Below are 27,633 nucleotides of genomic sequence, written 5' to 3'. Positions count from 1 at the left end.
TTCCTGCAGAGACGGGGCGGCTTGGGCCACCAGGCCTTCACGCGGGGGTACTCGTGGGAGCGCTACCGGCTGCGAGAACAGCTGTCACCCCAGCCAGGTGAACAAAGAAGAGCCCCCCCTCACTAACATGTGAGAGCCACTGGTGTGGGTCTCGGCCTCCCCTGGGGCTGACCTCTGCCACTGTTTATCCTACCCGCCCTGCCCCACCTCTGCCTTTGTGCGGCAGTGAGACCCGTGACCGGGAAGGCCTGGCCCCCGACCCTCCTCCGCGTCTCCCGGGAACAGGGCGCGTGTGCCCGGGGTCCGGCTCGCTGGGCCGACCCTCCTCCGCGTCTCCCGGGAACGGGGCGCGTGTGCCCGGGGTCCGGCTCGCTGGGCCGACCCTCCTCCGCGTCTCCCGGGAACGGGGCGCGTGTGCCCGGGGTCCGGCTCGCTGGGCCGACCCTCCTCCGCGTCTCCCGGGAACGGGGCGCGTGTGCCCGGGTCTGGCTGGGCCGACCCTCCTCCGCGTCTCCCGGGAACGGGGCGCGTGTGCCCGGGGTCCGGCTCGCTGGGCCGACCCTCCTCCGTGTCTCCCGGGAACGGGGCGCGTGTGCCCGGGGTCTGGCTGGGCCGACCCTCCTCCGCGTCTCCCGGGAACGGGGCGCGTGTGCCCGGGGTCCGGCTCGCTGGGCCGACCCTCCTCCGCGTCTCCCGGGAACGGGGCGCGTGTGCCCGGGGTCCGGCTCGCTGGGCCGACCCTCCTCCGCGTCTCCCGGGAACGTGGCGCGTGTGCCCGGGGTCCGGCTCGCTGGGCCGACCCTCCTCCGTGTCTCCCGGGAACGGGGCGCGTGTGCCCGGGGTCTGGCTGGGCCGACCCTCCTCCGCGTCTCCCGGGAACGGGGCGCGTGTGCCCGGGGTCCGGCTCGCTGGGCCGGGCTTCCTCCCCTTCACTCACCAGGGCTCCTGCCGGGCGCAGAGGGCCTGCCCGGAGAGGAGGGCTCTTCGCCTGAAATGGGGGTTGTAGCTGCCAACGAAGAACAAACTCAAACATCAGGGAGGAAAGGAAGTTGTCACACAACAGTGTGGTAGAAAGCAGAAGAGCGAATGAACCAACACCAACACAGCCCGGCTCTCCAGTGTGTGTGTCTGGGTGTGCTGGACGGGCCGAAGCACCCCCTGCCCAGCAGGTGGGGGACCCCCAGCCCCGCCCTCCCTCGGCACCTCTGGGTGGGACCAGTGCAACAGGGGGAAGGCCTTGCCTCCTGGGGGGACCAGCCCTGGCCTCTGGATGAGCAGAGACCGTGAACCCTAATTTCCATGAGAAGGGTGCTGGGACCCCAGCCTGCACTGGGATTCATGCTGGAGACAGACTAGGCGGTGTACACGTTCACGTGTTAACCGGAAGAGGGGGAGCTGGTCGTATTTAACTGAAGAAAGTGACAGCAGGGACGTTACCGGAGGGGACGGCGTCGTCTGCGGAGGTCGAGGTCGAGGGTACGTCTGTGTGTGAGCCGAGAGAACAGGACAGTTAAACACGAGAGACAGGGAGCTTCCCTGTGTTTTCACTGAGGTTGACTCTGTGGTCAAAATGGTCCTTAAGGGGGCCCGGCTGGTGTGGGTCAGTGGATGGAGCGTCGTCCATGGACTGAGAGTCCCTGTTTGGTTCCGGGTCAGGGCCCAGGCCCAGGCTTCGGGCTTGATCCCCAGTAGGGGGCGTGCAGGAGGCAGCTGATCGATGCTTCTCTCTCATCGATGTTTCTCTCTCTCTCCCTTCCTCTCTGTCTAAAAATTCAATAAAAACATATTTTTTTAAAACTTCCAAAAAATAAAAAATCCAATGGCCCTTAAGGGGACTCATTCTCTAACCAAGTACGAAGCGGGGCTCGGACTTCAACGCCGCGGTGACTGAGCCTTTACCTGACGGCGCGGATGCTTCTGCGGAGCCGGAAGAGGTGTCTGTGGGAGAAGAGGGGAGAACTTCCATTCAGTGGCGAGGGGCCTGGGCTCCTGTTCTCACTGGGTCTGTGCTGGGGACCTTCCCCGGGCAGCCCCGTCTGACAGCTGGGGCTCCAGGAGGAGGCCCCACGGGCAGGCTGTACCTGTGGAGGTCGGAGCAGCTGACGCCGAACCTGCAAATGGACACAACCATCCGCAGGGCAGAGAGCGCCGCGGCGGGCACGCACGTCTAGGAGGTGCGGGGGACGCCAAGGGACAGCGTCTCCAGAACCCCACTGTCCCCAGGCCACCCCTCACTCCTGGGGTGTCCATTCCTCTTGCCTGCCCTTCGCTTCTCCTGCGGGTCGAGATCATCTGTTCAGGGGACCACCGCCCTTGCTCCCATTTCTCTGCCACGTGGGGACACTAACGAAGGTTCTGTAGACGGGGGACTCGCTTTCCCTGGCTGTCCCCTGAAATGGGTGGGAGGCGGTGACCCGGGACTTTCCCTAGGTGGGCTGCCCAAGATCTAGACCGAGGGTGAGGCGGGTGGGGGTGGCCGGTCCACTTGCCCTCCCCCCAGCTCTCTCGGGAACAAGGCATGTTGTGTGTTGACCCGACGTTTCAGCTGCGTGAGCACCAGAGCGAGGAGAGCGCGGCCCTTACTGCCCCCCCCAGATGAGCCCCGGTCTTCACTGCCCCTCCCAGATGAGCCCCGGTCCTCACTGCCCCTCCCAGATGAGCCCCGGTCCGCACTACCCCTCCCAGATGAGCCCCGGTCCTTACTGCCCCCCCAGATGAGCCCTGGTCCTTCTGCCCCTCCCAGATGAGCCCCGGTCCTCACTGCCCCTCCCAGATGAGCCCCTACCTCACTGCCCCTCCCAGATGAGCCCCGGTCCTCACTGCCCCCCCAGATGAGCCCCGGTCCTCACTGCCCCCCCAGATGAGCCCCTACCTCACTGCCCCTCCCAGATGAGCCCCTACCTCACTGCCCCCCCAGATGAGCCCCGGTCCTTCCGCCCCTCCCAGATGAGCCCCGGTCCTTACTGCCCCCCCAGATGAGCCCCGGTCCTTCTGCCCCTCCCAGATGAGCCCCGGTCCTCACTGCCCCTCCCAGATGAGCCCCGGTCCTCACTGCCCCCCCCAGATGAGCCCCTACCTCACTGCCCCTCCCAGATGAGCCCCGGTCCTCACTGCCCCTCCCAGATGAGCCCCGGTCCTCACTGCCCCTCCCAGATGAGCCCCGGTCCTTACTGCCCCCCCCCCCAGATGAGCCCCAGTCCTTCTGCCCCTCCCAGATGAGCCCCAGTCCTCACTGCCCCTCCCAGATGAGCCCGGGTCCTCCCTGCCCCTCCCAGATGAGCCCCGGTCCTCACTGCCCCTCCCAGATGAGCCCCGGTCCTCACTACCCCTCCCAGATGAGCCCCGGTCCTTACTGCCCCTCCCAGATGAGCCCCGGTCCTCACTGCCCCTCCCAGATGAGCCCCGGTCCTTCTGCCCCTCCCAGATGAGCCCTGGTCCTTACTGCCCCCCCAGATGAGCCCCGGTCCTTCTGCCCCTCCCAGATGAGCCCCGGTCCTCACTGCCCCTCCCAGATGAGCCCCGGTCCTCACTGCCCCTCCCAGATGAGCCCTGGTCCTTACTGCCCCCCCAGATGAGCCCCGGTCCTTCCTCACCGCCCCCCCAGATGAGCCCCGGTCCTCACCGCCCCTCCCAGATGAGCCCCGGTCCTCACTGCCCCTCCCAGATGAGCCCCGGTCCTCACTGCCCCCCCCAGATGAGCCCCGGTCCTCACTGCCCCTCCCAGATGAGCCCCGGTCCTCACTGCCCCTCCCAGATGAGCCCTGGTCCTCACTGCCTCCCCCAGATGAGCCCCGGTCCTTCTGCCCCTCCCAGATGAGCCCCGGTCCTCACTGCCCCTCCCAGATGAGCCCCGGTCCTCCCTGCCCCTCCCAGATGAGCCCCGGTCCTCACTGCCCCTCCCAGATGAGCCCTGGTCCTCACTGCCCCTCCCAGATGAGCCCTGGTCCTCCCTGCCCCTCCCAGATGAGCCCCGGTCCTCACTGCCCCTCCCAGATGAGCTCTGGTCCTCCCTGCCCCTCCCAGATGAGGCCCGGTCCTTCTGCCCCTCCCAGATGAGCCCCGGTCCTCCCTGCCCCTCCCAGATGAGCCCCGGTCTTCCCTGCCCCTCCCAGATGAGCCCCGGTCCTCCCTGCCCCTCTCAGATGAGCTCCGGTCCTCCCTGCCCCTCCCAGATGAGCCCCGGTCCTCCCTGCCCCTCCCAGATGAGCCCCGGTCCTCCCTGCCCCTCCCAGATGAGCCCTGGTCCTCCCTGCCCCTCCCAGATGAGCCCCGGTCCTCCCTGCCCTCCCAGATGAGCCCCGGTCCTCCCTGCCCCTCCCAGATGAGCCCCGGTCCTCCCTGCCCCTCCCAGATGAGCCCCGGTCCTCCCTGCCCCTCCCAGATGAGCCCCGGTCCTTACTGCCCCCCCCCAGATGAGCCCCAGTCCTTCTGCCCCTCTCAGATGAGCCCCGGTCCTCCCTGCCCCTCCCAGATGAGCCCCGGTCCTCCCTGCCCCTCCCAGATGAGCCCCGGTCCTCCCTGCCCCTCCCAGATGAGCCCCGGTCCTCCCTGCCCCTCCCAGATGAGCCCCGGTCCTCCCTGCCCCTCCCAGATGAGCCCCGGTCCTTACTGCCCCTCCCAGATGAGCCCCGGTCCTCACTGCCCCTCCCAGATGAGCCCCGGTCCTTACTGCCCCCCCCCAGATGAGCCCCAGTCCTTCTGCCCCTCCCAGATGAGCCCCAGTCCTCACTGCCCCTCCCAGATGAGCCCTGGTCCTCCCTGCCCCTCCCAGATGAGCCCCGGTCCTCACTGCCCCTCCCAGATGAGCCCCGGTCCTCACTACCCCTCCCAGATGAGCCCCGGTCCTTACTGCCCCTCCCAGATGAGCCCCGGTCCTCACTGCCCCTCCCAGATGAGCCCCGGTCCTTCTGCCCCTCCCAGATGAGCCCTGGTCCTTACTGCCCCCCCAGATGAGCCCCGGTCCTTCTGCCCCTCCCAGATGAGCCCCGGTCCTCACTGCCCCTCCCAGATGAGCCCCGGTCCTCATTGCCCCTCCCAGATGAGCCCTGGTCCTTACTGCCCCCCCAGATGAGCCCCGGTCCTTCCTCACCGCCCCCCCAGATGAGCCCCAGTCCTCACCGCCCCTCCCAGATGAGCCCCGGTCCTCACTGCCCCTCCCAGATGAGCCCCGGTCCTCACCGCCCCCCCCAGATGAGCCCCGGTCCTCACTGCCCCTCCCAGATGAGCCCCGGTCCTCACTGCCCCTCCCAGATGAGCCCTGGTCCTCACTGCCTCCCCCAGATGAGCCCCGGTCCTTCTGCCCCTCCCAGATGAGCCCCGGTCCTCACTGCCCCTCCCAGATGAGCCCCGGTCCTCCCTGCCCCTCCCAGATGAGCCCCGGTCCTCACTGCCCCTCCCAGATGAGCCCTGGTCCTCCCTGCCCCTCCCAGATGAGCCCTGGTCCTCACTGCCCCTCCCAGATGAGCCCCGGTCCTCACTGCCCCTCCCAGATGAGCTCTGGTCCTCCCTGCCCCTCCCAGATGAGGCCCGGTCCTTCTGCCCCTCCCAGATGAGCCCCGGTCCTCCCTGCCCCTCCCAGATGAGCCCCGGTCTTCCCTGCCCTCCCAGATGAGCCCCGGTCCTCCCTGCCCCTCTCAGATGAGCTCCGGTCCTCCTTGCCCCTCCCAGATGAGCCCCGGTCCTCCCTGCCCCTCCCAGATGAGCCCCGGTCCTCCCTGCCCCTCCCAGATGAGCCCTGGTCCTCCCTGCCCCTCCCAGATGAGCCCCGGTCCTCCCTGCCCCTCTCAGATGAGCTCCGGTCCTCCCTGCCCCTCCCAGATGAGCCCCGGTCCTCCCTGCCCCTCCCAGATGAGCCCCGGCCCTCACTGCCCCTCCCAGATGAGCCCCGGTCCTCACTGCCCCTCCCAGATGAGCCCCGGTCCTTCTGCCCCTCCCAGATGAGCCCCGGTCCTTCTGCCCCTCCCAGATGAGCCCAGGTCCTCACTGCCCCCCCCCAGATGAGCCCCGGTCCTCACTGCCCCCCCCAGATGAGCCCCGGTCCTCACTGCCCCTTCCAGATGAGCCCCGGTCCTTCTGCCCCTCCCAGATGAGCCCCGGTCCTCACTGCCCCTCCCAGATGAGCCCCGGTCCTTCTGCCCCTCCCAGATTAGCCCTGGTCCTTCTGCCCCCCCCAGATGAGCCCCTTTGTCAGGTTCCTAAACCCGGAGTCACAGCAGGAAGTCCTTGGACGATCAGCCTGCACCTGCTGCATTCCCCGTCGCCTGGGCCAGGTGGCTCTGCTCTGGGGTCCCCACCCCCGTCGGTTGTCTCACATCAGACAGCCAGGCACCTGGTAACATTTGATAGTCTCTGCTTCGTTAAGCTACGGGGGGGTAAATAGCTGGGGGGGGGGAGGGGAGGGGTGGTACGTGGGCCTGGGACCGGAGACCTGGGTCCTAGTCTCTGCTCTCTGTGTACCAGGCACGTGACCTCGTGACCTCGGCAGGGCCCTTACGTTCACCTCCCGTGGGCCAGCAGCCTCTGCCTCTCCCTGTTGGAAGTGCAGACTCTCAGGCCCGCCCAGACCTCCTCCGGAGGCTGACTCCGCATTTTAACGCATTTTAACGAGATGCCCGAGGGGCTGTCAGCACATAGAAGCAGTAGCAGCCAAGTGGAGATGCCCCAGGCCCAGAAATAATCGGCAGGGGCCAGGAGGCGGACACAGAACCTGCCCGTCCAAAGCGGGGCCCATCCCTGTTCCACCCCAGACAGTTGGTGCTCAGCCCAAACTCATGCTGGGGTTTCCCCACCCTCTGGTTTCCCATCAAAGCTTGAAGCCTGTACTTTACACGAAACCTCCCCTTTTAAAGACGTGGTCTTGAAAAATATTAAATGCTGCATAGGAAAAACCCTCGTGCCCTCGAAATCCGTCCACAGGCCACAGTTGGCCTGCTGGCCGCCTGCTGGGACTTCTGGGCTGAACGACCTCTGACGGTTCTTGTAGCTCTCAGAACATGTCACACCATGTGGGACCACACTGACCACGTCCTTGCCCAAGAGATCTGGAGGCCGATCTCCCAGAGCTGACCACAGAGGGGTATGTGTTCACTGACTTTCCCTAGAGGTCCCCTTCTACCGAGCCTGCAAAAGGCCTGAGATGTTTGGACATATGGACCATGGGACACATTCATAACTGTGCACTGTTCAGAGAAGAGTTGAGTTGAGATGGTATTTCTCCAGTTTACTGAGCCATCTGTTGATCAACTCAAGCCCCAGGATGAACCCCAAGGTGCCCAGAAGAGGGACACTCACAGACGGACATGGTGGCGAGCCAGGCAGGTCTCGGCAGCAGCGCTCAGCCCTCAGGAACGGGACCCCCGAGCGCCCATCACCGTCCACCCCGGGGCCAGGCTCACCCTCCTGTTCTCCAGAGGAAAACGCCAGGCCCTGAGGGGTAGGGGACTTTCCTGCCCTCTCCCTATTGGTCAAGGATGGAGCCGGAACATAAGCCCAGTTCTCTGGATCCGAATCCTGTGAGGCTACATCTCCACCCCAGAGTTGCAGTGGCCAGAGAAGTTGTGAAAACAGTGGGTTAAGCCAAGTTAAAGAGCAAAACAAAAATCCCACTGCAGGACTTGTCAGAGACTTTACTAACAGACTGAATCTTCAAGAGAGAGAGATGGTATGTCCCCAAATTACTTGGCCATGAACAGCCCTTCTCTAAGTGTGCATGTCACAGTAAACCCTCAGTCCGCCCAGGGAGCCCCTCGCGTCCTTCTCCAGCCCCCACAGGGATGAGTCAGTCAGTGCTCACGAGCACACAGTGGCTCTTCCAGACCGTTCCCTATCCCCTGTGCTCTGCTCCGTCGTTGCCACCTTCGGACACGGTCAACGCACGAGTCAGATGTCCACCAGTTTAGAGCCGGTCGTCAGATAGCAACAACGTCGGAATACACCAAACTCAACTTCCCATTATTTCCTTTCGGCCAAACGTGTCCGTTGGCCCAGATTCAAAGTAAAAAAATTGGGGGAGCACCAGAGGCTAGGCCAGCGGCCGCCTGTGCCGGTGACGCCGCCTCTGCACCAGCCCTGTGCTGTCAGTCCTGGGGGGCAGGAGTCCAGGCCGGCACCGCCATCCTGTGGCTACTGCCTCGGGGCCGACAAAGATTCGGCCACCAGGGGCCGGGAAAGAGACCGCGAACGGCTTACCCGCAGCAGCCGAGTCCGCCGAGTCCCCCGGGTCCGCCGAGTCCCCTGATTCTGCTGATTCCTCTGAGTCTGCGGATTCCGCCGATTCGGCCTGGTCCACCGAGTCCGCTGAGTCTGCCGGGTCCGCCAGGTCTGCCGATTGCCCCGAGTCTGCGGATTCTGCCGATTCTGCCGGGTCCGCCGAGTCTGCTGAGTCTGCCGGGTCCGCCGGGTCCGCCGATTCCCCCGAGTCTGCGGATTCCACTGATTCCGCCGATTCCCCCGATTCCGCCGATTTTGCCGGGTCCGCCGGGTCCGCCGAGTCTGCTGAGTCTGCTGAGTCCAGGGCCGCCTCGGGAGCTGGGAGGGAAGCCCAAGGCATTCACGTGAGAGGTTTACCGGCGTCACGGACACGAGTGGGCCAGTGCGGTGGCCAGGACATCCTGGCGAAGGCGGCACCATCACGGGCAGGTCAGCATTTCAGAAGCCCGATTCCGAACTGGCTAGTCCCTGAACCACCTTCCCCCTGGGTGAGCCCCTGGCTTTTGGACACGAACTGGAGCATCTTTGAGTTTCCCCGGGAAGAGCCCTCGGGAGACCCGAGGCTACGAAACCATAGCCGAGGGCCCAAAGCCACAGTTCTCACCAGGGGGCACCGTGACTTCTTGCAAACATCCCACACTCTTCCGATTGAAAAACGACCGAACTAAGAAGTATCCTCGCCCTTGTCTATACCCTCACCCCATCGCACCCTCACCGCGCGGGCCCTGCAGGAGGGGGGCCCTGGGCTGCGAGAGCGGCAGCGGGGTGGGGTGTCGTGGGCGTTTGTTGCCTCGGTTACTCAGTAACAAAAGGTAACAACACAAGGTTTTAACCTGTTCCTTCAGCTTTTCCCAATGGCTGCGTAAAATTGCCCCAGGGACTAGAACCCGCAACGCGGGCCGTCGCGAGCCAGGAGAGACCCACACCGCTCTCTGAGGAGCAGCTTCCCAAGGAACTTAGGACATGGACACACAGAGAGTCATTCCCGGAACCGCCCCTCCCCGAGCTGGGCACAGCGCCCCGGGTCCCAGGGTTGCCCACAGCACCTCTTCCCTTCTTCGGGCTGGGGACAGGCTGTGACATCGGCGCCCCTGAGACGGTGACCAAGGGCCTGCGTCTCCTCGGTCTGAGAGGTTCCCAGTGCTAAGACTGGGGAAACCCTAGGCACACTGGGGCAGTGCATTGACTTGCTCCGGGACCCCGAGGCTTCCGGGGTTGGCCTGCCTGGCAGGTCCGGCCCTGCTGCTTGGGAGGGGAGTCCGGGTACCTGCGCAGACGGCCCCAGCGTCCTCATGATGCCCACAGTTGTGGATGGACAGGCCGAGGTGGTGGCAGTGGCCCGGGCTGGCCTCGTTGCCTGTGCACCACACGTCGTCCAGAAAAATGGGGCCAGGGCCGTCACCAAAGACTGCTCCTCGGGGCCACCAGGGCCACCCCACAGCCCAGCTGCTGGTGCACCACCTGGGCGGCGGGCAGGCCCCAGAGGTCGTCGCACGAGGTCGTCGCACGAGGTCCCCCAGGTGCCGTTGTGGTGGGTCTCCACGCGGCCCCCCACCGGCTGTCCCGGCCACCAGCCTCACCACAGGCAGATCTGCAGGGACCCAGAGCCAGATGGGCCTGAGAAGGTCCCCTCGACCCTGCAGTGCGCCAGCGCGTCGGGTTGGGGAATTCTGCCCCGTCTGCCCTTCACCCACCGGGCAGCACTCACTCCCGGGGACGACAGAGACGGCGGGGACAGATGGCTGCTCTTGGATCTGAAATTTAGCACAAACTACGTGCTTTCCCTCACTGGGCAGTTTCTCCGGGAATCCAGGCCCTGGCTCTGGACAGACACACGCCCCTAGAAACCCTGCGTCACCCTCTTCCGGGCGGCGCCTTCTAGCACCTCCGAAAACTCGGACCCTTTCGGCCGGATGCCGGGGCGGCAGGCTTTGCATTGCCAGCCCAGGGCTTCGGAGAGCAAGATGAAGTTCTCAGAACAGAACTAACTTCACTCTCCTTGAATTTAAACATTATAAGGTGTTTATGGAGGAGGATGGAGGGGTCGGGGTTGGACCGGCACAGGGAGGAAGAGATGGTGCTGCTACGGGCGAAGGTAAGAAATCGGCCAAGTGAACCGACCTCGAGCCAAAAGCAGAAGGTGATTCTCAGTTTCCAGGCTGCAGAGATGGGGCTGGTTCAGCAGGTCCCCTCGAGAAGGGCCCAAACTGCACTACAGGCCTTCCGGGGATGCCCCGAGGGTAGGGGTGACGGGACTGTCCTCGGAAAGGAGAGTCCATGCGAGGAGAGCCCACCATCTCGCCAGCTTGCCCCCCGGGAGCACACGACCATTCCCGCGGCGCGGGGCTGTGGGTGTGGAGCTGGCTACGTTTCTGTGAGCCCCAGACACGGGGGCCCAGCCTTAGCAGCACAGTTACAGGATGTGACAAGGGAGAAGGACCTGGTGGATGGAGACCGCGTGGCTGCTCCCCAGGGAGGAAGAGACTGTTCGTGGAGAGAGAAACAGTCATCACGAGCACATTCCAAACGAACAATGAAAGTCCACGCTCTTCCCCACGCTGTCGAACCCCACGCACGAGTTTGCCTTCACAAAGCCCCTTCCGCCCACCAACCGAATAGCTTTGCAGTGTGACGGTGGCTCACAAAGGTGTACACGTTATTCTGATTACGAAGAAGAGAACGGAAGAAAGAAGACCGACGTTGGGGTTGTGCGAATGTGACCCACAGGCCTGGGGTGCACCGGAGCCCGCGTTCTGCCTCCTGGGTCCCAGGTGAGGCTGCAGGGGGACGAACAGCTCCTGTCCTGGGCCCACCTGCCCCCGGGCCCCTCTGCCCTCTCTGTCCGCTCGGCCCCTTTGGCATGAATCATCGCTTTGGGTCAAGAGCTGGTATCTTAGGGTCCTGCTGAGATGCAGATGTTATGTGTGGAAGGGGCGACGGGTCAACCTGTGCGCACCCAGCGCAGAGAGAGCAGGGCTCTGGGGGGACATGAAGCAGCCGGGGGTCCTCCTGCTCTGGAAGGGCGGCGGGTCTGGTGTTCAGAGCGGGCACAAGGGAGGTGCAGGCTGGTGAGGGAGGCTCTGCTCTAGATGGCTAGTCACTGACCAGCAGATAAACCCGCGTGACCCACAGACACCGGGATGTCCGGCTGCTGCAGACCCTGAAGAGGCAGAGGAAGCAGGAGGGTGGCCGGGCTCAGAGATGCTGTCGCAGTTTGAACGCGGTTGATGAGCTGGAGTAAACAGCTGTCCCTAGCACCGGGGCTTCACAGCCAAGTGTGGGGTATCACCTGGCTAAAAACTCAGAGGCAGAGACTCTGAAAGAATTTGGCCCGAACCCCGATAAAAGCTGGCCCCGGGAGGGCAGACACTGGCCCAGCTGTCTGTAGACCACCTGGGCATCCACGTGTCAGCATGGTCCAGCCCTCGCACCTGCTTGACGCGTTCACCAGCCGCAGGCCCTGACCTTGGTGGACATTCCAAGTGACGACCTCCATCAGGACTCATCCAGAACGGTGGCCGCCAGGAGCCCAGGTCCCGGGAAACTGCGCCCCGCGTGGATAACACCCCCTCCTCCTTCACCGCGTTGCATTGCGTTGCATTGCTTTTGCGTTGAGTATCATTCAGTGTGGTTTTCTAGGTCACCGTTGGTTAAGAAGCTGTTTTGCCCTTAGCAACTGGCCCAGCGGCCTGCCCCCAGCACAGCTACCCCCCCCCATCCCTGCGCTGGGAAACCTCTGTGTCTGACGCCCCCAGGGTGTGGGGCTTCTGCACGAGAACCCGTCGTGCACGCTAACTGGGCTGTGTCCTTGCTCATGTCCCTCAGATGACAGCAATCGTTCCCACAGATGCCTCTCTGGCGGTCATGACAGGCTGGCCCACGTCCAAAGGGCAGTTACAAAGAAGGGCAGCGACGGGATGTGCTCAGAACACAGCCAAAGCGAGCTCACGGCAGAAATGGGGAGAGATTTGGGGTCAGCGGGTACCCCATTCACCTTCCTAGGCGCCAGCTTCTAACCAGCCCCATTAGCCATCCGGCACCCCACACCTTCTTTCCCTCCCTCTTCCCACCCACACATCTCCTGGGTGAACTCAGACGTCACAGCCTTCCTCCCGCTGCAGCCCGGGGGCCTGTGGCCGTGGGGAGGCGGTCCGCGTGGGGACACTGTCCCACAGAAATGCCGGAGGCTTTCTGGGCTGAAACTCTGCCACGGGAAGGCCACTGCAGAGAGGGTTACCTGTGGGTGTGGGCACCGCTGTTGGCTTTGGAGAAGATGCTAAGGACAGACAGAAAAGAAAGACAAAAATTATACACCTTAGGCGCCAGACACGTTTCACTCAGCCGGCTGTCGGTGGGCTCTCTGCCTTTCGCATCACCTACAGGCTCTGAGTTTAAGTGGTTCCCTCCCCAGGGGCTTTTTCTGTGGGGAGCATCGCCCACGGGTGTGCCCACCGCCAGTGATCCAAGCCCAAGGGGTCAAAGCATGGAGCTGGAGAGGTACGTTTGTGAGAGATACATTTTCAAGTCGGGGCTCTGTCCTTGGCACAGTGCCCCCCAAGGCTTCCGCCGGAGGTTCGGGGTGTTCCTCTTTCCCCAGCTCTGCCCTGCACATTGCATTTCGCTCTCAGAGCACCGCATGGAAAGCGGCCGACCACCGGGACCCGGACAGCTGCTGGCCAGCCTGAGTCGGGGACACGCTAAGAAGCGGCGTTTCGGCCCCTTCATCCGTCACAGTCCCGTGGGGCGGAGGCAGCGGGCAGACGTCGGGGCCTGGCTGGCTCCCAGCGCGCCCTCGTGGCCACGTGGCCTGGCCCTCTGCCCCGACATCGCTGAGTCCCACGCGGGCTCAGGAAGTGACTGCTGTGCCCGCCTCGACCTGGGCCAGAGGAGGACGCCCCGGCCCTCAGGGCCCCGCGGCGTGAGGACGACCCATCTCGGGCATTTGGCCCCAAACCAGCCCCTAACACCCCAGGGGGCTCTGTCAAAGCAAGTCCCGGATGGGTAGTTCAGAGCGGGGGAGTTACCTGGAGGCGGGCGGCTCCCCCAGGCTGGCGGTGGTGAGGGAGGCAGGGAGGCTGCAGAGACAATCAGAAGGTGAGGGCAGGTCGCACCCTCCATTCTGAACCCTGACAGGTCAGCTTGCTTATTTGAATCAGGGGGGTCCATGTCGTGTTGTGGGGAGAAACGGCACCCAGTCTGGGACCTGAGAATGGCCCTGAGTTACCATGGTTACAGCCACCAGGTGTCCTGGGTCTTAGCGTTCATGTCTGTTCTGCCACCGGACACTGCAACATCATTTTGTGATTTAAAAAAATTTTTTGGCAAACTATGGCCCCAGTGATGGTTGTCTAGGGTGGATCACCTGTCTGGATAGCGGCACTGGTTTTTTCCTTCTTCTGGGAGCATGTGTTTTGCCTCCCAGGGTAAATATCAGTTTTCAAAGGGCAGACCATGTTTGCCCAAGGGCACACTTTGGCAACCTCGGCGCTGGCAGGGCACAGAAGGGTGCAGCAGGGAGCAGCAGGGAGCAGAAGGGAACAGAAGGGCACAGAAGGGTGCAGCAGGGAGCAGAAGGGAGCAGCAGGGAGCAGCAGGGAGCAGCAGGGAGCAGAAGGGAGCAGCAGGGAGCAGAAGGGAACAGAAGGGAGCAGCAGGGAGCAGCAGGGAGCAGCAGGGAGCAGCAGGGAGCAGCAGGGAGCGGAAGGGAGCAGCAGGGAGCAGAAGGGAACAGAAGGGAGCAGCAGGGAGCAGAGGGAGCTGCAGGGAGCAGCAGGGAGCAGCAGGGTGTGGAAGGGAACAGCGGGGAGCAGCAAGGAGCAGCAGGAGCAGCGGGGAGCAGCAAGGAGCAGCAGGGAGCAGAGGGTGCAGCAGGGAGCAGCAGGGAGCAGCAGGGAGCAGAAGGGAGCAGCAGGGAGCAGCAGGGAGCAGCAGGGAGCAGCAGGGAGCAGAGGGAGCAGCAGGGAGCAGAAGGGAGCAGCAGGGAGCAGAAGGGAACAGAAGGGAGCAGCAGGGAGCAGCAGGGAGCAGAAGGGAGCAGCAGAGAGCAGAAGGGAACAGAAGGGAGCAGCAGGGAGCAGAAGGGAGCAGCAGGGAACAGAAGGGCACAGAAGGGAGCAGCAGGGAGCAGCAGGGAGCAGAAGGGAGCAGCAGGGAGCAGAAGGGAACAGAAGGGAGCAGCAGGGAGCAGCAGGGAGCAGCAGGGAGCAGCAGGGAGCAGCAGGGAGCAGAGGGAGCAGCAGGGAGCAGCAGGGAGCAGAGGGAGCAGAGGGAGGAGCAGGGAGCAGCAGGGAGCAGCAGGGAGCAGCAGGGAGCAGCAGGGAGCAGCAGGGAGCAGCAGGGAGGAGCAGGGAGCAGCAGGGAGGAGCAGGGAGCAGCAGGGAGCAGAGGGGAGCAGAAGGGAGCAGCAGGGAGCAGAGGGAGCAGCAGGGAGCAGCAGGGAGCAGAAGGAGCAGCAGGGGAGCAGCAGGGAGCCAAGGTAGCAGCAGGGAGCAGCAGGGGAGCAGCAGGGAGCAGCAGGGTGCGCAGGGAGCAGCGGGGAGCAGAAGGGAGCAGCAGGGAGCAGAAGGGAGCAGAGGGAGCAGCAGGGAGCAGCAGGGAGCAGAAGGGAGCAGAAGGGAGCAGCAGGGAGCAGAAGGGAGCAGAGGGAGCAGCAGGGAGCAGCAGGGAGCAGAAGGGAGCAGCAGGGAGCAGAAGGGAGCAGCAGGGAGCAGAAGGGAGCAGCAGGGAGCAGAATGGAGCAGAAGGGAGCAGCAGGGAGCAGCAGGGAGCAGCAGGGAGCAGAAGGGAGCAGCAGGGAGCAGAAGGGAGCAGCAGGGAGCAGCAGGGAGCAGCAGGGAGCAGAAGGGAGCAGCAGGGAGCAGCAGGGAGCAGAGGGAGCAGCAGGGAGCAGCAGGGAGCAGAAGGGAGCAGCAGGGAGCAGAAGGGAGCAGCAGGGAGCAGAATGGAGCAGAAGGGAGCAGCAGGGAGCAGCAGGGAGCAGAATGGAGCAGAAGGGAGCAGCAGGGAGCAGAAGGGAGCAGAGGGAGCAGCAGGGAGCAGCAGGGAGCAGCAGGGAGCAGAGGGAGCAGCAGGGAGCAGCAGGGAGCAGCGGGGAGCAGAGGGAGCAGAGGGAGCAGCAGGGAGCAGAAGGGAGCAGGGGAGCAGCAGGGAGCAGCAGGGAGCAGAGGGAGCAGCAGGGAGCAGCAGGGAGCAGCAGGGAGCAGAGGGGAGCAGCAGGGAGCAGCAGGGAGCAGCAGGGAGCAGAAGGGAGCAGCAGGGAGCAGCAGGGAGCAGCAGGGAGCAGAGGGAGCAGCAGGAGCAGCAGGGAGCAGAAGGAGCAGAAGGGAGCAGCAGGGAGCAGCGAGGGGCAGCAGGGAGCAGCAGGGAGCAGCAGGGAGCAGAAGGGAGCAGCAGGGAGGCAGCAGGGGAGCAGCAGGGAGCGCAGCAGGGAGCAGAGGGAGCAGCAGGGAGCAGCAGGGAGCAGCAGGGAGCAGCAGGGAGCAGCAGGGAGCAGCAGGGAGCAGAGGGGAGCAGCAGGGAGCAGCAGGGAGCAGCAGGGAGCAGCAGGGAGCAGCAGGGAGCAGCAGGGAGCAGCAGGGAGCAGCAGGGAGCAGCAGGGAGCAGCAGGGAGCAGAGGGAGCAGCAGGGAGCAGCAGGGAGCAGCAGGGAGCAGCAGGGAGCAGCAGGGAGCAGCAGGGAGCAGCAGGGAGCAGCAGGGAGCAGCAGGGAGCAGCAGGGAGCAGCAGGGAGGAGCAGGGAGCAGCAGGGAGCAGCAGGGAGCAGCAGGGAGCAGAGGGGAGCAGCAGGGAGCAGAAGGGAGCAGCAGGGAGCAGCAGGGAGCAGAGGGAGGAGCAGGGAGCAGCAGGGAGCAGAAGGGAGCAGCAGGGAGCAGCAGGGAGCAGAAGGGAGCAGAGGGGAGCAGCAGGGAGCAGAAGGGAGCAGAGGGAGCAGCAGGGAGCAGAAGGGAGCAGCAGGGAGCAGCAGGGAGCAGAAGGGAGCAGCAGGGAGCAGCAGGGAGCAGAAGGGAGCAGCAGGGAGCAGAAGGGAGCAGAAGGGAGCAGCAGGGAGCAGAGGGGAGCAGCAGGGAGCAGCAGGGAGCAGCAGGGAGCAGAAGGGAGCAGCAGGGAGCAGCAGGGAGCAGCAGGGAGCAGCAGGGAGCAGAAAGGAGCAGCAGGGAGCAGCAGGGAGCAGAAGGGAGCAGCAGGGAGCAGCAGGGAGCAGCAGGGAGCAGCAGGGAGCAGAAGGGAGCAGCAGGGAGCAGCAGGGAGCAGCAGGGAGCAGCAGGGAGCAGCAGGGAGCAGAAGGGAGCAGCAGGGAGCAGCAGGGAGCAGAAGGGAGCAGCAGGGAGCAGAAGGGAGCAGAAGGGAGCAGCAGGGAGCAGCAGGGAGCAGCAGGAGCAGCAGGGAGCAGAAGGGAGCAGAGGGAGCAGCAGGGAGCAGAGGGAGCAGAGGGAGCAGCAGGGAGCAGAAGGGAGCAGCAGGGAGCAGAAGGGAGCAGCAGGGAGCATAAGGGAGCAGCAGGGAGCAGAGGGGAGCAGCAGGGAGCAGAAGGGAGCAGCAGGGAGCAGCAGGGAGCAGCAGGGAGCAGAAGGGAGCAGAAGGGAGCAGCAGGGAGCAGAAGGGAGCAGAGGGAGCAGCAGGGAGCAGAAGGGAGCAGAAGGGAGCAGCAGGGAGCAGAAGGGAGCAGCAGGGAGCAGCAGGGAGCAGCAGGGAGCAGAAGGGAGCAGAGGGAGCAGCAGGGAGCAGAAGGGAGCAGAAGGGAGCAGCAGGGAGCAGCAGGGAGCAGAAGGGAGCAGCAGGGAGCAGCAGGGAGCAGCAGGGAGCAGAAGGGAACAGAAGGGAGCAGCAGGGAGCAGCAGGGAGCAGAAGGGAGCAGCAGGGAGCAGAAGGGAGCAGCAGGGAGCAGAAGGGAGCAGAAGGGAGCAGCAGGGAGCAGCAGGGAGCAGCAGGGAGCAGCAGGGAGCAGAAGGGAGCAGCAGGGAGCAGAAGGGAGCAGCAGGGAGCAGCAGGGAGCAGAAGGGAGCAGCAGGGAGCAGCAGGGAGCAGCAGGGAGCAGCAGGGTGCGGAAGGGAGCAGCGGGGAGCAGAGGGAGCAGCAGGGAGCAGCAGGGAGCAGCAGGGAGCAGCAGGGAGCAGAAGGGAGCAGAAGGGAGCAGCAGGGAGCAGCAGGGAGCAGCAGGGAGCAGAAGGGAGCAGCAGGGAGCAGCAGGGAGCAGCAGGGAGCAGAGGGAGCAGCAGGGAGCAGCAGGGAGCAGAGGGGAGCAGCAGGGAGCAGAGGGGAGCAGCAGGGAGCAGCAGGGAGCAGAGGGAGGAGCAGGGAGCAGCAGGGAGCAGCAGGGAGCAGCAGGGAGCAGAGGGAGGAGCAGGGAGCAGCAGGGAGCAGCAGGGAGCAGCAGGGAGCAGAGGGGAGCAGCAGGGAGCAGCAGGGAGCAGAAGGGAGCAGCAGGGAGCAGCAGGGAGCAGAGGGAGCAGCAGGGAGCAGCAGGGAGCAGAAGGGAGCAGCAGGGAGCAGCAGGGAGCAGCAGGGAGCAGAGGGAGGAGCAGGGAGCAGCAGGGAGCAGAAGGGAGCAGAAGGGAGCAGCAGGGAGCAGAGGGAGCAGCAGGGAGCAGCAGGGAGCAGCAGGGAGCAGAGGGAGGAGCAGGGAGCAGCAGGGAGCAGCAGGGAGCAGAAGGGAGCAGCAGGGAGCAGAGGGAGGAGCAGGGAGCAGCAGGGAGCAGCAGGGAGCAGCAGGGAGCAGCGGGGAGCAGCAGGGAGCAGCAGGGAGCAGAAGGGAGCAGCAGGGAGCAGAAGGGAGCAGAAGGGAGCAGGAGGGAGCAGAGGGGAGCAGCAGGGAGCAGAAGGGAGCAGCAGGGAGCAGCAGGGAGCAGCAGGGAGCAGCAGGGAGCAGCAGGGAGCAGAGGGGAGCAGCAGGGAGCAGAAGGGAGCAGCAGGGAGCAGCAGGGAGCAGAGGGAGCAGCAGGGAGCAGAAGGGAGCAGCAGGGAGCAGCAGGGAGCAGCAGGGAGCAGCAGGGTGCGGAAGGGAGCAGCGGGGAGCAGAAGGGAGCAGCAGGGAGCAGAAGGGAGCAGAGGGAGCAGCAGGGAGCAGCAGGGAGCAGCAGGGAGCAGAAGGGAGCAGCAGGGAGCAGAGGGAGCAGCAGGGAGCAGCAGGGAGCAGAAGGGAGGGGCCATGGAGCAGGACCAGGAGCTCCAGGGCTTACGAGGAAGGAACTCAGAGCTTCCATCACCCTAACCCACTACCCATCACTCTGTCCAGGGCCTGCTTCCACCCTCTCTGCTCTCTAAGCCCCCAGCCCTGGCTTCTGATGTCACACCCTGCATGATGTCACACCCTGCATGATGTCACACCCTGCATGGTTACAGCTCCTCTTTGCTCACAGCATTGATTCTGTCCCTTGACTTCTCTCTGCTCAGAACCTTCCAGTGACCCCACCTCCTGCTTGCCCTTCATCCTGGTCACTGTGGCCAGGTCTGGCTGAGGAGCCGACTTGCCTCTTCCTAGCCAAACCCGAAAGGATGTAGAGATGAACGGGGCTCTCGACTCCGACTACTGAACTTATTTGCAGAAACTCAGCTGGGATCAGGGTTGAACCAAAGAGATGTTCTCGGGGCCCTGACCCATCACTAGCGGACGTGAGCTCACTTGAGGTGGTACAGACTTATTGCATTAAAATGTAAAAGTTTACTTTTAGTTTGATCTAATTAGGACATTTTCAGATGTACAGGGCATGAATTGATGAGATAAGATAGTCCGTTGTATTTTAATTTTTAAACATTTTAGCACTGTCTTGCTGCTGCTGAATGTATTTTTGGTAGTGTCTCTTGGTGGTGAGATCCTGCTCTGTTCATGGTGCTGATACAAAGTATCCTTGCGAAGGAACGAGTTCTTTTAGTGAGGAAGGAAGAGTCCTAAAGGGAAGTCTTGAGACAGTTACAGTGTGGGTGGAAGGTGGGTGTGGCGGGGTTGTGCGGGGACCCCATGTGGCTGACATTTGGGAAACCGTGGCTGAAGGACAGTCCCGTGGGGTGTCATTGCGCCCCCCCCGCCTCAGCATCTGGGTACCTGAGCAGACGACACCGGCGTCCTCATGGTGGCCGCAGTTGTGGGAGAACCAGCCGTCATGCAGGCATTGCCAGAGTGTGTCCTCGGTCCCCACGCACTCCACGTCGTCCAGGGTGATGGGGCCCTGGCCTCGGCCGAAATGCGCCCTCCCGGGGGCCGCCACAGCCTCGCCACAGGCCAGCTGTCCGCACACCACCTGGGCATCGCGCAGGTCCCAGCTGTCGTCACACACGGTCCCCCAGCTGCCATTGTAGTGCAGCTCCACGCGGCCCTCGCACCGGTGACCGCCATCGGTCAGCCGGAGGGCCACCCCTGGAAAGGCAGACACCCCGTCACCGCAGTGGCGCTGCCCTGGAGGGAGACTGGCGTTCCCTCTGAGCAAACAGCTTCGGAGGGGGCGGCTCTCCCGGGGAGGGGACGACGTGGAGTAGCGTGGACGGTTGTCAGGTCAGTGGGACGTGTTGTCAAGCTTTTCCCCAGACAGGACTGTCTCCTTGAGAGGCCAAAGGAGCCCCTGGAAGCCCTGTGTGAAGTGGACGCACCGGGGGCCCCTGGCCCGGCCAGGAACACGGTCTCCGGGCAGGTGGGACCGAAGGACTGGCGGTTTGAATGAAACAGGCCAGACGCCAGCCGGCACGTCTCAGCAGAGGTGCGCTCTGGTATCAGGGTGCAGGGGGGCTCCCCGCTTCCTCCAGCAGATGCCGGGGTAACCGAAGGAGCAAGGGAACCCCTCTCCCAGGCCAGTCCCTGGGCACAGAGTCCGCGCTCGCTGTCACCATCAGCAGGCCCGGGGCTGAGGCCTGAAGGACCTACCTGTGTCCTCCTCTTGCGCCAGAGACTCGTAGGCGGCATGGAAGCCGATGTTGGTGACGATGGCGTCGCTGTGGAAGACCACGGCCAGGCGATTGGAGGAGGAGAGGAATATTGGGGTCACACGGGAACAGAACCTCCCCAGGGAGGAAGATTGGCTTTGGGGGCCATCGAAGATTTCGACGAAGTCGTAGGGGCAGCCATAGAAGTTTTCCAACCTGTGAAATAACGAGGTCGCTCAGCCTCACACCCGGCTCTTCCCAGCCGGTGCCGCCCGGGGCTTCAGGGAAGGTTCTGGAAAAGCTGTCTGAACCCTATCTCTCTTCACACAGGTCGAAGGAAATGAAGACTCTGTTGATGTCAGCAGTACGTATCTTTCTGTTCTAAAAATGTTGTACTTTTTCACGTTTTCATTCTACTGTGTTCTCTGAATCTACATGACAAGGGCGAGGGGTGAAAGGCGGGTAGTTTTGGCAAGTGCTTTGGTGAGAAGTACATTCTTCTTCCACCCGAGTAGGCTCCTCTCACTTCGCCCCCTTCAGAAGCAGCGAGGGGACCGGCTTTGTCCTCAGCCTGCCTGGGAAGGGCGGCCAAGGTGCTGTGCCCTGTTTCCCGCAGGTCCCTGGGCTGCAACCCGCCAGCTCCTGCCAGCGCCGCCCACCCCCCGGCGGCTCCTCGGGCCCTGATCTCGAGACCAGATCCTGGAACTGCGTCGCTGGGTTAAAAGGTCTGCGTATTCCATTTCGAGCACTGTCACCGAATGGGACTCAAGGCTCACCCTGCCTTTGAGAATCACACATGCAATTGTTTGGGGGAGGGTGAAGCTGAAGAACCTACTGGACAGGAAAGTAAAAACGGAAAGTTTGACTCACTCCACCACGTCAAATGTGAGTTTGACATGAGCCCCGACGTCCACTTGTATGTCCCAGGCACACACCACGTTTGTGGGGTATTTTTTAGGGTACCCGGGGCTGGAGAAGGAGCCCGAAGCATCTGTGAGCAGACCACCACAGTGGACATTTTCATCTGCAAGAAACAGGGAAGAGACTCCATCAGGAGGGGCGCTGACCTCTGCTGGTGCTTTTATTATATTATTTTATTTTTTAAAATGGATTTTTAGAGAGAGAGGGAGAGAGAGAAACATTAATGTGAGAGCGAAACATAGATCTGCCGCCTCCTGCACGCCCCCTACTGGGGATCGAGCCTGCAACTGGGCCTGTGCCCTGACCGGGAGTCAAACTGGCGACCTTTCTTTCATGGGACAAGGCCCAGCCAAGTGAGCTACACTGGCCAGGGCCCTGCTGGTGTTTTCGGAGGGGTCAGGAGGGGCAGAGTGAGGACAGACGTCAGGACTTGTTCCAGGGCTGATTCGGCCAGTAGCCGAAACACTGCGGCTCTGAGTTTCCAGCGCTGCGGTCCGTCAGGTGTCCCGTGTGTACTGCCGAGTCACAGGGCTTCTCCGAGAAGCCGCGGTCGTGACATACGCTGGAGGGGCCTTACGGGCCCACAGACGCAGGCAGGTCTCAGCGTGCGTTTCGATGCGGAGGACGCAACGACGGTGCAAACCAGAGCCTTTTCTCGGCACGGCGTGTGCAGACCAGCCTGGGGCACAAGGTCCCTCGTCTCCCAGACAAATCCGAGCTGAGACCGAGACCCAGGCTGCTCAAAACCCCCAGCTCGCGGCTTGGCGAAGGCCTCCCTGCGCACGTGCTCGCTTGGAAAAGGAAGGAAGGCCTCTGGGTACCAGAAGCGCTGACATCGAAAGCCGAGCCTAGAGAAACCCCGGGGAGGGTTTAAATAGAGGCAAAAAGTACCTGCAGGGGGGCTGTGAGCAGTTGAGTCTGAAATACACAGAGGAGCCCTGGCCGGTTTGGCTCAGCGGTTAGAGCGTCGGCCTGCGGTCTGGAGAGACCCGGGTTCGGTTCCCGCTAAGGGCACGTACCTCGGTTGCAGTTTGTCCCCGGCCCTGGTTGGTCGTGCGGGTGGCAGCCACTCGACGTGTCCCTTTCACGTCGATGTTTCTCTCTCTCTCTCTCCCTCCCACACTCTATCTGAACAAAAAATAGAAAAAATGTCCTCGGGTGAGGATAAAAAAAAAAAAGAAATACACAGAGGAAAAATGATACCGTGAGTGAGCACTTTTATCCGGAACACCCCTTTAAAATACGCGAAAGTACCATGGACCATGCGGAGCTGTGATCTCTGCGCCCGGGGCACAGAGATGCTTCTGGCTCTTTGAGGTCAGACCTTTGCCACCGCCCCGGTGCAGACGGCTGACGTTGGACGCAACTCGGGGAGGGCTGACCCGGCTTCTACTTCTGCTCAGCACAGAGTCCAGAGAATGGCCATCCCTGCAAGTCCTCAGCCCGTTCCCAGCAGACCCGACTCGAAACCCCGATCCGAACTCTCCATCCCTCCCCCCTCTCTCCCTCCCCTCCGTGGCTCCCCAGCCCCACCCTTTGGTCAGCACTAATGAGCTGCGTTGCTCTGGTTAATTAGCAACAGGGAATTTAACTCGATTGGGCTGCGATTCCAGGATTAACGAGCAGCCGGGATTCACACCCATCGGGGCACTGGCGGCGGGTTGGACTGGCGGGAGCTCTACCTGTGGTCCCCGCTGTGGGACTGTCCTCGACACCTGCGAAAGGCACAAGAGAGAGAGACAGTCACGTCCTTCGGGAAGGAAAACCAGGCACTTTGTGTCGGGATCAAGCCGTCCTACGGGGCAGTGGGGAGCGTCGCGTCAGACACCCTCCGTGTGGGTGAGAGGGGGGCGGCCCACATCGCGCCCGCTGGCTGTCCGGTCTCACGAGGGCTCCTCTGGCTGCCGGGACCACTAACGTCGAAAGCAGGCGTCTGTCCGCCTTTGCTGGGTGACGGGGCTGAAGGACGTTCGGATCGGAGTTCTGCTCGTCCCTCACGGCCGTGGGAGGGGACACCTACGGGTCCGGCCTGCCCTGGGATCCTGGCCATGCCTCCGTCGCCTTAGCAACAAAACAAGATGCTAATAGTCTCTATGGAGATCGTGTAGGGGACACAAGAACACCACTGGGCCCCAGCCAGTGTGGCTCAGTTGGTTGGAGCCTCGTCCTGTACACGGCAAGGTCATGGGTTCGATTCCTGGTCAGGGCACACGCCCAGGGTGTGGGTTCGATCCCCAGTCGGGTGCGTGTGGGAGGCGACCGATTGATGTCCAATGTTTCTCTCTCTCTCCCTTCCTCTCTCTCAAATCAGTGAGAGCATGTCCTTGGGTGAGGGTTAAAAACAAAACAAAGAAATGCAGAACAAGGCCTGGTGTCAGTACGGAACATGCCCTGGGCGCTCTTTGGTCACCAGCTACTATCCCTCCTCAGGGGAGAGGACCTGTCGCCCACACCGTGGCGTCTTCCCGGGAGTGGGGTGTCTGAAGGCACAGACCCTCTGTAACCACCACAACTTCCAAGGCAGGACCTCGAAGCATTTGCAGACACATGGGAGAGAAAGGAACTAGGTCTTGGTTTAGAAGATGGCTGAAGCTCAGGCCCCCTCCCGGCCGCGGTGGGCGCCCGCTCACCCGCACAGACGGCACTGGCGTCCTCCTGGTGCCCGCAGTCGTGGGCGAACCACCCGCTGTGTGGGCACCGCCACACCTGGGCCTCGCTGCCCGTGCACCGCACGTCGTCCAGCAGGATGTGGCCGGTGCCCCGGTCGAAGGAGCCCCGCGCTGACAGGGCCCGGCCGCAGCCGAGCTGCCGGCACACCACCGTGGCGTCGGTCAGGTCCCAGCTGTCGTCACACACGGTGCCCCAGGAGCCGTTGTAGAAAACCTCCACCCGGCCCTCACACCTGTGGCTGCCGTTCGCCAGTCGTAGGGACACACCTGGGGGACAGGAACAAAGGGCTTCTGAGCTGTGGTGCTGTCCCCAAACTCGAGGACCTTCTGCAGAGAGTGCTCAGCACGTGCGCACTTTCCCGTTCTGGCCGTGGACTCGGGTAGGGTCCCCTTCGTCCTGGTTTGCCCCAAGAGTCCCGATGCACGGCCTTGGCCACTCAGGAACACCCGGTAATCACTGGAGTCCCTTTATGTTTCTCAAAGTTTCCGGATGGGAGGGTAAAGGACAGGTCCCCCTAAGCAGAGCCCACGAGAGCCCCGAAACACCCCCACATCCTGCTGTGTACACGTCCCGGCGGTTTCTGGACTGGATGCAGCTGGAAGCAGGTGGGCTGGGGGTCGCAGTCGGACACAGTTTGGTCCCAGAAGGATGTGCCTACGGCATGTTCCCGTCCTTGGAGGGAGTGAGGCCCCATTGGGCCCCCCGTCCGCACACACAGCCAGGGCAGGCTCTGAGGACCGGTGTGTTTGCTGGACGGCAGAGCGGGGTGAGGGGTGGGCTGGGGGCTGTTGGTGTCAGAGGATGTCCCTCAGCCTGTCATTGATAAAGGTGGACTCGGCCTCTCTTCTCTTAAAGGGAAAGGACACAAATGAGATCTGGTCCCTGCAAGGCCCGCGTTCGGATACCCACCGCCCTCTCTTTCATCTTGTTGAACGGCGCTGTACAGAGCGTAAAACCCTGTGTTGGTCACCATCGTGTCACTTCTGAACACCACGGTCATGATGTTTGAGGAGGAGAGAAACGTGAGCTGGGCCCCGGCACAGAACCTGCCCAGGGAGAGGGTGGCCGCCTGCCGTCCGTCGAACACATCGATGAAGTCGTGAGTGCACCCGTAGAGGTCCTCCAACCTGCGGAGGCAAGGCAGGGTCACCCCCGACGAAACCTGCGGGAATGTCCTAAACAAAATCACTTGCTTTACATCCATCTGGACGCAGCCGCCATCCCTGTCACCTCCTTGCTCACCCCACGTGGGCATCGCCCCCAACACTGCTGGGATCTGCCCCCGCCCTTCCCTGTGGGGCTGGCTGGAGCCTTCATCCCTCTCACGTGCTCTCTGCTTCAGCCCACCCTGCCGTCTCTCTCAGCATCACCGTCTCTCTCAGCATCTTCGTCTCTACCTTGAGTGCCTCCCCCGACTCCTATTCAAGCTCTGCCTGGGGTGGCCCACAGGGTCTCACCGAGTAAAACTCCCACGAGGCCCAGCAAGGAGAAACGGTGGTGTGACCCCCTCCATGCTCCGAGCCTCCTGGTGTGAGCCAAGTGTGTCCCCGTGCCGCCCCGTGCCACCTGGGTGATCAGAGAGGCCGCCCCCACCATTCACCCAGGGCTCCCCTTGTTCCTGTCACTCGCCGTCTGATTCCCAGATCCAATGTGCACATGGTTTCCCCATGGTACTTACCACCTTCCCACTGGCTGACACTGTCCACCAAGTTACTGTTTCCTTCCAGTACCTCCCGCCTCCCTGTCCAGATCGCGCACTGCACGAGGGTAGCGATCGGGTCTGTCCAGCACTACAAGCCCAGTCCTAGACCAGGGTCCACACAGAGTGGGCTCAACAAATACATATTTAAAGAACCTCAACGTTTATCCAACACGGCAGAAGTGTGAGCTACACACAGTTGCACTTAAATAATAGTATGTGGGCTGTGATGTGTGTATGGCAAGTGCTCGGTGCACAGTGTAGGCTGGGTGCACAGTGTAGGCTGAGTACACAGTTTAGGGTCAGTGCAAAGTGTAGGCTCGGTACACAGTGTTGGCTCAATGCACAGTGTAGGCTGGGTGCACAGTGTAGGGTCAGTGCACAGTGTAGGCTGGGTGCATAGTGTAGGCTGAGTACACAGTGTAGGCTCGGTGCACAGTGTAGGCTGAGTACACAGTGTAGGCTCGGTGCACAGTGTAGGCTGAGTACACAGTGTAGGCTCGGTGCACAGTGTAGGCTCGGTGCACAGTGTAGGCTCAATGCACAGTGTAGGCTGGGTGCACAGTGTAGGCTCGGTGCACAGTGTAGGCTGAGTACACAGTGTAGGCTCATTGCACAGTGTAGGCTCGGTGCACAGTGTAGGCTCAATGCACAGTGTAGGCTGGGTGCACAGTGTAGGCTCAGTGCACAGTGTAGGCTGGGTGCACAGTGTAGGCTCGGTGGGCGCAACTACACGTATACACAGACCACTCAGTTTGCCAGCCTGCTTTTTGCGGGCCACACTGCTCCCATGAGGTAAGAGCCAAGGACCTCAAAATAACCAGTTTTTCCTCTTGTAGGATAAAGATTATGCCCTGGCCAGTTTGGCTCAGCAGTTAGAGTGTTGGCCTGCGGTCCGGAGAGACCCGGGTTCGGTTCCCGCTAAGGGCACGTACTTCGGTTGCAGTTTGTCCCCGGCCCTGGTTGGTCATGCGGGTGGCAGCCACTCGATGTGTCCTTTCACGTCGATGTTTCTCACTCTCTCTCCCTCCCACTCTATCTGTACAAAAAAATGGAAAAATATCCTCGGGTGAGGATAAAAAGAAAAAAAAGATTACATGTGCTGTGTGTGTAAGGTGACTGCAGTGTTGCAGTAACGGGGACACTGCAATCTGAGAAATCGTTTCACTAGAAAACAGGGCATAATTCACTTGGTAAGAAGGAACCAGCACACTTAAAATTTAGTGTATTTTACACAAACCGAGTGTGAAGCAAACCCTCATAGAAGCTGAAATAGAAAAAAAATGAGGCAAATTAGGGTTTCTGTCTCAGCACTTCGGACATTTGAGGCTGGAGACTTCTCCGTGGCGGGGCTGCCTTGTGAGCTGTAGATTTAGCAGCATCCTGGCCTCCACCCACCAGGTGGCAGTGGCTTCCCCTACCGGGACCATCAAAACTGCCTCCGGACGTAGCCGAGTGTCCTCGGAGGCTGTACACGTTGTTCCTAGGTGAGACTGACTGGAGCAAATAACCGTTAACTTTGTGTCCTACATTACAGCTGTTTTCCAGGAGCGATAAAATGGTACTCTGTGTCCCAAGACATTAGAACTGTGAATTAAATAGATCGGAACTACTTGGTACCACACCTTCCCACATGGCTTCCCGGAAGTGCAGGTGTAGAAATAATGGATGAATGGGTGAATGAATGAATGAATGAATGAATGAATGAGTGATAAATGCATTTCGCTCCGAATACACCGATCCCATCCCTCGCCGCCTACTCACTTGGCATCTGAGGGCAGCATTTACCACTCAGATCCGCGACTGCTGTGGGCGGCCCCACAGATAAAGCCGTGGCCCGTGGCCGGCCTGGGGCAGACGGCGTAACTGGGAGCAAGAGAGAGCGACCCAGATGCAGTGCGATCCAGGGCGGACAGATGAAACCAGGGTTAAGTGTTACTAGGGAAAGTAATGTTCTGATTAAAAAGTCACTTGTGCTTCTGCATGTGTGTAGGAATATGTACACATACAAACACACACTAAAATAGGGCGACTTCCTTTACAAATGGGTGATGGCTGGAGGAAGAACCTGGAAGTACAGGGCACAGGAGGAGAAGGTGTGAGCTGAGACGATTTAATTGATGGAAGAAAAGTCTTAGCTACAGAGAGAGGGAGTCGATTTGTTTCGTGGAGCATCATGGGAAGAATGAAGGCCAGAAACAGGCTGAGGACAGAGCTGGGTTCAGCCCGAGGAAGAAGTGTGTCTGCAGGCGGTGCGGGCTGGGCGTGCAGGGGTGAGGTCCCCGT

The 27,633-nt window shown here is 62.3% G+C and overlaps 1 protein-coding gene across 1 annotated transcript in view; it reads right to left on the bottom strand.

Moving 5' to 3' along the window:
- Positions 1-27,633, bottom strand: part of LOC118632667 (deleted in malignant brain tumors 1 protein-like) — a 163,148-nt gene that overhangs the window by 11,709 nt on the left and 123,806 nt on the right. Inside the window, 7 exon segments of the mRNA XM_036265900.1 lie at positions 8,188-8,526; positions 9,476-9,624; positions 9,626-9,669; positions 9,789-9,799; positions 19,246-19,557; positions 20,565-20,576; positions 23,609-23,974. Coding sequence (XP_036121793.1) covers positions 8,188-8,526; positions 9,476-9,624; positions 9,626-9,669; positions 9,789-9,799; positions 19,246-19,557; positions 20,565-20,576; positions 23,609-23,974 — 1,233 coding nt within the window.

Source organism: Molossus molossus, unplaced genomic scaffold (genome assembly GCF_014108415.1).
Source record: "Molossus molossus isolate mMolMol1 unplaced genomic scaffold, mMolMol1.p scaffold_m16_p_17, whole genome shotgun sequence".
NCBI classification, from domain to species: Eukaryota; Metazoa; Chordata; class Mammalia; order Chiroptera; family Molossidae; genus Molossus; species Molossus molossus.
Note: the sequence above shows the minus strand (reverse complement) of the source record. Positions and strands in the feature narration are given on the sequence as shown.